Source organism: Hesperophylax consimilis, chromosome 23, assembly GCF_061612785.1.
Source record: "Hesperophylax consimilis isolate HC1 chromosome 23, BYU_Hcon_1.0, whole genome shotgun sequence".
NCBI classification, from domain to species: domain Eukaryota; kingdom Metazoa; phylum Arthropoda; class Insecta; order Trichoptera; family Limnephilidae; genus Hesperophylax; species Hesperophylax consimilis.
Genome location: NC_142858.1, coordinates 14,343,960 through 14,356,362, shown reverse-complemented (window position 1 = coordinate 14,356,362; position 12,403 = coordinate 14,343,960). Strand labels below are relative to the sequence as shown.

The 12,403-nt window shown below is 34.7% G+C and overlaps 1 protein-coding gene across 1 annotated transcript in view; it reads right to left on the bottom strand.

Annotated features, from left to right (window-relative positions):
• The window catches only part of TrpA1 (Transient receptor potential cation channel A1), a 39,959-nt gene extending 27,802 nt beyond the window's left edge, over positions 1 to 12,157 (bottom strand). Inside the window, exons 1-3 of the mRNA XM_089645871.1 lie at positions 12,012 to 12,157; positions 8,090 to 8,246; positions 7,070 to 7,160 (exon numbers count right to left, since the gene is read on the bottom strand). Coding sequence (XP_089501997.1) covers positions 7,070 to 7,160; positions 8,090 to 8,246; positions 12,012 to 12,155 — 392 coding nt within the window. The 5' untranslated portion in view covers positions 12,156 to 12,157. The remainder of the gene's footprint in view (positions 1 to 7,069; positions 7,161 to 8,089; positions 8,247 to 12,011) is intronic.
• Between the last annotated feature and the right edge of the window lie 246 nt (positions 12,158 to 12,403).

Genomic DNA, 12,403 nt, shown 5'->3' with positions numbered 1-12,403 from the left:
AGAAAAACCATTTGATGTACTGTTCATAAAATTTTCAAAATTTGTATGGAAATCGGATGCATAATTTATGTTGATCTACCCAAATTGGCATACTTATGTTGATCTCATATATATTGATCTATTCCCGTAGTATGTTGATCCAGGTAAGAAGTTATTAGACAAAGTTGATCTGTGTCCCTATATATGGTTTTACTAAATGAACCAATCAAGGGGGCAATCGGTGGACTGTTCATCACAAGGTTTTATGTGATTCCGTAATCTTTTGTGATATTGAACTCAAAGTATTAGTCTCTAGAGTCGAATATCGCATGAAATGAGTGTGAGATGGTACCGTTTCAAATAAAAATGACGTGTTCATTCGACTGTTTGTTGCTTGAATTGTTTATAAGAAATGTATGCGTATTTAGATTGAAACGAAACTTTCGCAAAAATCAAATCCATAAACAAATACCTACTGCGTGGCGGGCCGGATCGAAAGAGACTGGTTGAGGGATACCTTTTGACCATCAAAATCCAAAATGGCGGCAAAAGGCATAATGTTATATGGGAAATTTTGAACTTGCATCTATTACCATCTCTCCTGATTACGCTTCGTGACTTAGTAGGGGTGGCCGGGTTCTTGGTTATAATGAGTAATTAATGGATGATTGGACGAGGTTGGAGCTAACAAAAAACTGTCCAAAGAAGCGAAGCTAGCAGTCCACAATGGAGTGCTGGTACCTACCCTAATATATGGAAGTGAGGCATGGAACTGGCAGAAGAAGGCTGAAAGTAGACTGAATACTGTAGAAATGAGATCGCTGAGGCATATGTACGTAAAATGAAATGCTCTTAAAAGAAACATCTCATATTTAATATTATACAACAATATGACCGGAAGTCGGCATCTTTCTTTGAAATAAATAAATCATAAACTAAAAAACAGCTACAAGGTGGTTACAAATGCAATTATATTTAATCAATTTGTTCGATTATATTTTATATGAAGTTTTTTTTACAGTGGCCCAAATGAATTCTATATGTGGCCAATTGAACCAATTCAACCAAAGTTGTCCAATTTTAATAACTTCGACGAGGAAAAGAAGTTTTTTAATTAGTTGAATAATAATTTTTCAAAATTTCAATTATGTTTAACGTAATACACTATCTGGCATCAAGAAAATCAGTCTAGTCACGAACCGTAACTATTTAGTGTAATAAAATAAAAAAATAAAATTATGTTTATATCATAGTTTGCTTTAATCTCAATAAAAAAGAAGGAAAAAAGTTTTTTTTTTATGAATGAGATAAAACTTTCCCCCAAACAACGTGTATATTTAACTAACTAACTAATTAACGATCACGCCGTTTCCCCGCAGGGGTAGACAGAGAGGACGGACCGCCAAACAACTCGGTCTTGGCACACACTTCTTGCCTCATTCACATTCATACATCGTCTCATAATACTCTTCTATTATTCTGACTCTTGACATGGCCCGACTTGAGTATCTGATTCACTTGACCGTGCCATGTCTTCCTCGGGCGTCCCCGACTTCTGCTACCATTCACATTTGCATCATATATCCTCTTTACACACTCCTATCTTCGCTCATTCGCTCTACATGCCCAAACCATCTAAGCGTCCTTTTCTTAATCTTACTCATTACGCTTACATCAGCCTTGCACTCTTTGCGGATCTCCACATTCCTCACACGATCAAACATGGTTTTACCACACATACGTCTCAGAGATCTCATGTATGAATTAAAATTAAAATAGCAACTTCACATTAGGAACGAGAGGACAACGAACAAATAAGTACATTGACTAAGTGTTACGGACGGACATGCACTTGAGCAAGACTTGGGAGCTGTATTCACAGAAACTTTAAAAAAAAAACTGACGTTTAGTTATAGTACTGGGTCAATTGTACTGGTATCCCCCGAAAACATAAAAACATAAACAATATAAACTAATTTTTGAAAAGAAAGACAAACATTCCCGGGTTAAGAATAACCTGGCAATATTTGAAAATCTCCTACTACCACCACAGTCAGCTGAAAATGTTGCTTGTGTTGTGATGGGGGACTTAGCCAGCCCAGGAATTGAACACACTATGCCTGGGTGGGACCCAAACGCGATGTCAACTCGGCCACCGACCGGTCTAAAATATGGCAGAAATCGCTCCAGTGGATAAGTAATAAAATGTAGTTTATAGGCACTTTATAAAAAAAAATTGTCTAAAGAAACAGAAAATTTTTTAAAACAGTAATAAATAAAATACATTCTGGAATCGTTAATAAGTCGTTATGAAATATTTAGCCGTGTTAAGTAATAAATAGTATCGCGGTGGCAAAACGTGGAATTCCATAGCCGTTTTTAATTTATTAAAAATATTTATGATATCAAAGACAAAACAATTAAATGTATTCTAATCAGGGTGTCGTTATATCCCGGCCGGCGCGGGCGGCCAGAGACTTAGAGTATTATTACTTTAAGGCCTGAGTCCGCAGGTGCGTAGGTACGTAGGTAGGTACGTATGGTAGGGGTATTAGTTATCTAATAAATGGTTCCCGGGGCGGCGGTACACATAATTGTAATAGTTCTCGAGGGCTCTGATGTACAGACATTATGGCTCCTGTTGATTGACGAACATATACTAAAACATCGTTGGTTGGAATCGGTGCTTGAAATGACTTTAGCCATGTTTAGTAAAAAACAAATTGGAATTAATTTTTCAGCAATTTCAATTTAAAATTTGAAAGATTAAATTCTCACCAATCTAATCGCCGCAATTTTAATAGGCACATATTATGGATATTACGCTTTGTTTCAACTTAATCATTACAAGAAACTTACGTCGGGAGAGATGGTAAAAGATACATTAAAATAAAATTTTATTCAATCAATGTTAGAAATTTCTCTTATAAAATGACTTAGACAAATCTCACCCCATGAAACCGGGCACCCCTGCTAAGTCACGAAACGTAATAAATGATGCATTAAAGTTACATTTTTGTTTAATCAAGTTCAAAAGATTTTGTTGATCTCATATATATTGATCTATTCCCGTAGTATGTTGATCCAGGTAAGAAGTTATTAGACAAAGTTGATCTGTGTCCCTATATATGCTTTTACTAAATGAACCAATCAAGGGGGCAATCGGTGGACTGTTCATCACAAGGTTTTATGTGATTCCTTTATCTTTTGTGATATTGAACTCAAAGTATTAGTCTCTAGAGTCGAATATCGCATGAAATGACTGTGAGATGGTACCCTTTCAAATCAAAATGACGTGTGTTGCTTGAATTGTTTATAAGAAATGTATGCGTATTTAGATTGAAACGAAAATTTCGCAAAAACAAATCAGGGGTACACGGGTTCATAGGGTGAGGTTTGTCTAGGTCCTGGCGGCGGATGCGTTTGCCCATCTACTGCGTGGCGGGCCGGATCGAAATAAACTGGTTGAGGGATACCTTCCGACCATAAAAATCCGAAATGGCGGCAAAAGGAATAATGTTATGTAGGAAATTTTGAACCTGTATCTTTTACCATCTCTCCTGATTACGCTTCGTGACTTAGTAGGGGAGGCCGGGTTCTTGATTATAATGGGTAATTAATGGATGATTGGACGCGGATGGAGCTAACTAAAAACTGTCCAAAGAAGCGAAGCTAGCAGTCCACAATGTAGTGCTGGTACCTACCCTAATATATGGAAATGAGGCATGGAATTGGCAGAAGAAGGCTGAAAGTAGACAGAATACTGTAGAAATGAAATCCCTGAGGCATATGTGCAGTAAAATCATGTATGACGAAATGTGCGTATGCTGTGTCTATTCTACAGATATTTTATTAGAGCCTGTTAAAAGGAGCTAGCAGCATTGATCCCCGTTGCACCGTGCACGTGCTTGATACTCGACGATCCGAGCGGAATACACGTTCACAGTTAAGTTGATGTTATCTATACATATATGAACGGGTCGTTTCTCCGACTCGTTTTACCGTAAGGCGGCTCGCATGTGGAACGAGCTATCAGCATCTGTTTTTCCTCCTCCATATAATTCGCGCCTATTTAAGACCAGCATTAATAAATTCATTCCTACAGCCCGTACCTTAACCCGCCTCATAACGCTGCCCAACCGGTTGGCGACATAGTTTCTCTGTATTTAACGTGTAAAGATAGGGGCGCTCTAGTGAGAGGTGTCACATAAAAAAATCATACCGCCGAATTTGAATATGGAATAATTTCCTTTTGCCGCCATTTTAGATTTTTATGGCCAAAAGGTATCCCTCAACCAGTCTCTTTCGATCCGGCCCGCCACGTAGTAGCTGAGCAAACGCAACAGTGTACCCCTGCTATTTACTGATTTGATTTTTGCGAATGTTTCGAATAGCTCTAAAGATGATTCTTTTAAAATCATCTCATATTTAATATTATAAAACAATATGACCGGAAATCAGCTGAACTAAAAAAACAGCTACAAGGTGGTTACAATTACTATTATATTAAATCAATTTTGTCATGTAATTCCCAAACAATGTGTATATATATATTCCTTTAAATTAAAATAGCAACTTCATATTAGAAAAGAGAGGACAACGAACAAATAAGTACATTGACTAAGTGTTACGGACGGACATGCACTTGAGCTTATAAAACTTGGGAGCTGTACTCACAGAAACTGGAGTTTAGTTGTAATACGGGGTCAATTGTACCGGTATAATCATCCCCCAAAAACATTAACACAGAAACCATATAAACTACTAAATGCGGTTTAAAGCTAACGAATCCACCTAGATTTAATCAATAATCCCATATTTCTAGATTCCATAAGTACCCACTCTATTGTGTACCTAGAGGTAAAACTAAGATATTGCACAATATTGGCAAAATATGGCAGAAATCGCTCCAGTGGATAAGTAATAAAACGAAGTTTATAGGCACTTTATAAAAAAAAATGTCTAAAGAAACAGATAAATTTTTAAAACAATTATGAATAAAGTACATTCTGGAATCGTTAATAACTCATTTTGAAATATTTCGCCGTGTTTAGTAATCAATAGTATCAGGAAACGCGGTGGCAAGACGTAGAATTCCATAGCCGTTGATTATCAAAGACAAAACAATTAAATATATGAAATTCTCTGTATGAAATTAGTTTTCATACAGAGAATATCCAAATAACCCTTTTTTGTGTATAAAAACATATCGGCTTTTTAGTTAAGATGTGGTGTGATATGATTTGTATTTTTTTATGAAACACTAATATGAGGCATGAAGGAATTATCAAAATTTAAATAAAATATATTGAAGTGTTTTATCTTATCTTTTAGTTGGTATTACTATAAACTGCACGTGTTAGTTCATCTTCTGCCATGTTTGTGCTAAAAATACTTTATTCAATTTCTCGAAGCAAGCTGTAGCTTTTTGTAGGAAATATGATATCTGATTATAATATTGTCAATATTTCTTTTTTTCATTTTTTACAAATAAAAACTTGTGTGAATACCGCACCAGAGTCATACAGTCCTAACCGCTCCCGTCTGGAGCCAGTGAGACTATGGCATCCTCAAAGGAGACCTCAAAGGAGATGACGAGGAGGAAGGTGGGAGAGTACCTAGCTATTCAGATATAACCAAACACTAATTGTAAAATAGTGCAAATTAATTTTAGTAAAATTTATTTGAACCCGCGACCTTCGGATTGCTAGTCGAGAGCCACCTCAAGTAGTTTGATATGTTTGGTGACTTAGCAGGAGTGCCCGGGTTTATGGGGTGAGGTTTGTTCGGTTCTTGGCGGCGGATGCGCTTGCCTACCAAATGCGTGGTGGGCCGGATCGATTAATCCTCTTTCAACGCATCGCCTTGCAACGCAGTAGGAGACTTGGATTCTTATGTTTATCACTCGAACACACTGACCCCCAGATTACTACCCACCCATCATACCTATTTCCTTCCCAGAACTCACTCTCATTCCTTTCTTTCAAAATACCCCCAACACAGCATTCACAAAGATGACATAGGCCTTGAGGGTTACGATTTTCCTTAGGGCCTCCTGTGTGGAGACGATGTAAAAAAATACAAAAAATAAACAACTTTCTCGCTAAATCTTTGGCGGTGACTAATGGTAGGGGTATTGGTTATCTAATAAATGGTTCCCGGGGCGGCGGTACACATAATTGTAATAGTTCTCGAGGGCTCTGATGTACAGACATTATGGCTCCTGTTGATTGACGAACATATACTAAAACATCGTTGGTTGGAATCGGTGCTTGAAATGACTTTAGCCATGTTTAGTAAAAAACAAATTGGAATTAATTTTTCAGCAATTTCAATTTAAAATTTGAAAGATTAAATTCTCACCAATCTAATCGCCGCAATTTTAATAGGCACATATTATGGATATTACGCTTTGTTTCAACTTAATCATTACAAGAAACTTACGTCGGGAGAGATGGTAAAAGATACATTAAAATAAAATTTGATTCAATCAATGTTCAAAATTTCTCTTATAAAATGACTTAGACAAATCTCACCCCATGAACCCGGGCACCCCTGCTAAGTCACGAAACGTAGTAAATGATGCATTAAAGTTACATTTTTGTTTAATCAAGTTCAAAAGGTTTTTTAAGCATGGATTTGACGTTTGCGAAAGTTCCATTTCAATATAAATACGCGTGAGGCAGTCTATCCTCTCTAAGTACAGAGTCATTTTCATAGAATATGGATGTTCTAACGGAATCTAAAAAGTACCACAACGCGCGCGAAATTGGCGGTTACAAGTTACAACACATACAAGCGGTCAAGTTTGTCTGAAATATATAGATCAACAAAATAAATCGTGTAAAATGTATATGCGACCGAAAAATGGGCGTGGCTTACAGCTAAATCTCGATGACACAAGTTGATCTGTAGGGATTTACATATGTATGCCAGCTTGGGTAATGGATCAACATATCCGGGGTGGATCAACAAATGCAAACGGATCAACATATACCTGGCGTACCGTCGCGCGAGATCAACATAGTACGAGAGGGGATAAATATATATATATATATATATAACGATATTTTAAATAATTTGTACTTACACTTGCAGTAAGTAATTGATGACTTCTAATGCATCGTGGTCAACGGCGACATGCAGCGGGGTGTTGCCGGCATTATCCTGGATGTTTAGATCTAGAAAATTCAATAACAGAACAAGAAATAATACTCCTAAATTAAAAGCCATCCTGCACTAAAATGTACTCCCTTCGCTCCACATTTGCAGGAAACGCGCAAGTTTAGAAGGATTTAGTCGCTTTATACATTTAAAAACAGCAGAAAATCGCCATAATTATACAATTCACCAGAAATTTAATTTATTGGGTATGTTTAAAGCAACAAAATGATTTTAGTGTCACACCAAGCGACATATGAATCGGCAACGCACTATCGCCCTCACTCAGCAGGTGGGTTCATCCCAACGGTTTAAAAAACTAGGCCGGCGCAGCTTAGAGAGAACAGATTATTACACCAACTTGAATTGCACACTTTAAAAAACCAGTTTTTTTTAATATGGTTTAAATTTCAGTTTTAATTAAATTAAATTGTTATTTTTATTTAAGTGTGATTAACATAAATTCGTCAGTGTGAAATTCACGTCTATGTAATTTAGTAATTTAACATATTATTTCGTACGTACCAGAATTGTAAAAAACATTATATTGCGATAGACTTGTCAACAAAGAAAAAAAAAAAAAAAAATCGCATTCGCGGTTGATATAATTACCCAACACTAGCCGTGAAACTGGACTAGTGGAATTGTGATGGAAGAGTAAGGTTTTTGAAATTGGACTAGTAGAATATAGTTATTGGAATTGGATTAGTGGAGTGGTAAATGTGGAACCAGTGGAACAAGACAAGTTAACTGGATTAATTAAATATTGGAATGGGTCTGGAGAAATTAAACTTTTAAATGTTTGTTCCTAATAATGAAATTGGACCAGGAAAAGTAGATTAGTGCAATGGACACGCAGATTTGAAATTTTGAAAATAGAATTTGTCATAAAAGAAACACAGTTTTAGAGATGTAATTATTTATCTCCCCACAGGAGCCAGTGACTCACCTCCGCCGGCCGAGTGGATGAAGCGCAGGATGCCGGGACGGTCGCGAGCAGCGGCCAGATGCGCAGAGCCGCGTCCGCGCCCATCGCGCACGGCCAACCGCTCTGGCTCCGCGGAGTACAGCGAGCGGAACTCGTCCACGTTGCCGCTCTCTGCTGCCTGAGACACCAAGTCATTGTCACAATTATACCTAACAACTTTATCTTCCAGAAGTATACCCAAGATTAGAAATACACGAACTGCTTGAAGCTGTTGACATCCACTGCTTGCAGCAGTAATTGTTTCCGAGTCTAAGTGATTTGTATATATCTCTACAAATGTTTTAAACAATTTTAGAACGGTAAATTTACATTTGTATTTAAAAAAAAACAATATTATGTGCGATTCTCAGATAGTTCTGATTATGTCTCTCTGCGCCCTTGAGGTGATTTATTACAAAAATGGCGCTATATAAATTATCCAACTATTATTTTTGCTGGAGCATTTGATTAAATTATTAATGTTATGTCTTTTTGAGACGTCCCTGATCTCTTGTTCCATCCCTTAACGTCAATCCGTTCCAACAATTAAACGTCTTATTCATTACGCTAACGCGGCCCTTGCAATCCTTTCTGATTTCCGCATTTGTAATGATTTCTTACATGGTTTTACCCCCTACCCTCTGCAACATTATTTCAGGTTAACAGGTTTGATAAGTTTCAATGGCGACCACAGTTCTCCACTAACTACTTGCAACTTCAAGATAATGATTTTATTGGCAATAAAATAAATGTTACTTTTGCTGAAAACCTAATCAATCTAAAATGGTAATCTGATATTATAATTTAGGGTATGTTCCTACTGTTGCCAAATCGATATTGAAATTATTAATACAACGTTTTTGCCGTGGATATCATATTTTATTTTCGCTTGATGGATTGCTAATTTTTCCTTATTTTGCTAATTTACATTATGTGAAGATACTTATCTTTATAAATTGACCCAAAAATTCAATGTTTGAACAGAAAACAATACTTTGATGGATTAGAAGTGAACGTTGAAATAATCCGATGAAATTTGAAACACTTTTTATTATTCCGAACACTTCGCGTGATGACAAAGAAAATAAATTACAAATATCGTAAAGTTTCTGTTACTTGTTTTTTTTTAATTAAACAAATACCTTGTTAACATTTATCCGGCTTTTCTAATGACATGTAGTCCAAAAAAAACACATTTTCAAACGACACTTGAGGGAAAACTCATTCAGTTTGGCCTTGTAGAAACAAGTTCAATTATTTCAATTTCATTAGATGAATTTTATAATTAAATTTGGCTGTTTTCTTAACTCCTCTGGGACGCTAAAACCAATGTCGAACACGAATTCGTCGTACACTCAAAGCTATCACATAGCGATTTTTCAATGGTTCCGAAAACACCGTATTTAAATAAATCTTATTAATACTTATGTGGGAATAGATAAATACAAAAAAATAGTATAGTTTAAGGCATTAATTTGTAAGATTAGCTAGTCAGTGTTAAGGGTATAGTAAATGTTTGATTAAAGTTGGTAAAGGAGTGAAGTAGATGTTGACAGTTCACTTTTTAATTTGTTTTATTTTAATCGACTTATTTCAGTGTAGCTATAAGAGCCATAGTAACAATTATGAGAAATTGGAATAGTTTATTTGTTTTTCATACGCCAAATCGTAATTTCACATATAAACAGGAGGATATCAGTGTTATATAGAAAATAATGATAATGATTGTAATTGTAATTATAAATTAGAAATTAAACAAGTACATGCATATACTCAAAATAATATACTTGGCTGAAGTGACACAATTCATATTACAAGCACAAGGAAATTGGGTGCAATGAAAAATAATAATATTACATTTAATTAAAAATATGTTGTAAATTACCATATAATAGTAAAGTAATGGCCTAGGTTAGAATATTATTTATTATTATTATTTTTATTATATATTTTTTTAAATAAAAAAAAATAAGAATATACACAGATTTAGGAAATGAAATTAAAAGAATTTGGCATTCTCAGACTATAAAAATATAACCATTTGTTATTTCGGCTACTGGCATTATACATAGCTCTCTCATTCAATATTTAGGCGTATTAGATCTGTCAAAGAATTTATACATAACAATGCAAAAATCAGTCATTTTAAATACATGTAGGATTACGAAAGATTTTTTAAATATTTATATTGAGGGATCAGTAGTATTTATAGGTCCAATTAGAAGTTCTACCGAGCCGAAACCTCTGATATGAAAATATCTGGAGTCGGTGAATTATTTTTCCATTTGATCTCTGGTGATTTGACGTGTTGTTTTTGTATTTATTATGCTTATATAATGCACTTGCACAATGTGGATTGACTAGATGATCATTTGTGGAGAAGTGTGTGGAAGGGTTTAGTTTTACCCTGTGGGGAAGATTTAACCCGGACATAAATTCGGAAAAAATAATAAAAAAGGTTAGTAAGGGGTATGATTTGAGATTTTCACGGCCAAAAGTATTATAATGATTAGTTTTTGGGGTATGATGCCGTGTTGCGCTACCTCCTTCTTTAGCCACTTTTTCGGAAAGCATTGCAGTGTCCATCATCAGGGCAGATGTGTAATCATGAATACACATCTTTCATTCTTTATTTTTCAAATCATACACAGTACGAACACGCGTTAAAATTATCGTCATATATAAAATAATTGGGATAATTTCACATGTATTTTGACATGATTTAATACTGTTATTTTTATTTCTATTTTCATTAAAACACATTTTTTTCATTAAGTTTAATTTATGTGTGTATTGTGTTTTATTTTTTTTCTTTAAACATATATTTTTTTATTACGTTTTATTATTTATCTACAAACTATTATTTTCCTTGTTTTTACGTTATAATTAAAATCATGTAAAACTACCATAATACGGGCACGAGCCTAGTATGGGAGTTTGGAAAAACATAAAAAAAGTAATTTGTAAATTGTATTAATTTAAAAAATATATATAATTTTTTTGTTCATGCTCAATTAATTTAGTGAGAGTAGCCTACCTTTCGCAAAGTCATCATAGTATGTGGTAATGACTTTATTATCTCTAGAGCTGAATTTAGACAAGAACAATGATTCAAAAAGTGAAGGTATTGTAAATTGGATGTAGATATATTTCCAATAAATAGTTACCACCTAGAAACTTACATTCAACGAAAATACGAGTTCTAGATATCATTGCAACAGAGTTACAGACATGCAACCGAAATTAGTTTTTTTAGTTTTATGTAGGTACGTGGGTTTGATTATCATATAGGTTCGTATGTAAGTATTTGAAAACGCATAATGCATTAAAAGGTTTTAAAACATTTTTTGACGTAATATTTTTTTCTTTCGGAAAAACAAATAAAAACTTATGTTTGTATAATTAATGTGATCGACAACTCAAACTTAAGTAAATTTTATTGACTCTTGATGAATGTGTACTAAAAACCAAATGATTGATTTTTTTTGCACTATGTTCGATAATATGTAATTTTTTGCCACACCATTGAATTTTAAATACTCTCACGAAATAATTAAAAAAATAGTTTTTCCTGCATAATTTGGCGCGTTAGAAATGTAGGAAAACTTTATATCGTTTTCTAGACAAGAAATATCTGATGATAAGTACAAATGTATGTTTTTAAAATGCGAGCAAAAATGACAATGGGCCTATTTTCTAAACTCTACCTAGTATTGATTTTATAACAAAGAATTATTATAATGTATGTTTAATATTCAAAACCCAGCAGGTAGTAACACAAAAAAGCACGGTCAGCTTTATTTGTTCTGAGATCATTGTTATTTTTGTGACAATACGAACAATAAAATTCCATTTTGAATAGTATGCCTTCATAGCAGCACGCAAGTAGAACAAACGAACTTACCCTTAGAATTCTGAAGGGACTTTCCGTAAGAAGGCAGACTTCTCCCACTTTCTTGGAGTCCGTCTTTTCACTATTGACCTGCAACATGGTCTGCAACTCCCCTCCTTCTATGTTCTTCTCGCCGCTCGACTTGCTCGGGGGCATCCCTAACACTTTCCTAAACCACGGCTGCAAAAAACTCACTATTAATAATACAGTATTACAACTTTTACAATGCACTGATTGTTTAGTGATCTTACCATTTAAATATGATTTTGTAATGTGTTATTACAGTTTCAGCTAACGCAATTCACTGCAATATGGATTCTAGATTTAGAGTTAAACGTAAGATCCACTATTGAAAATAAACATGATCACACTATGAGCTAATACTAGACAATGAAAAATATGTT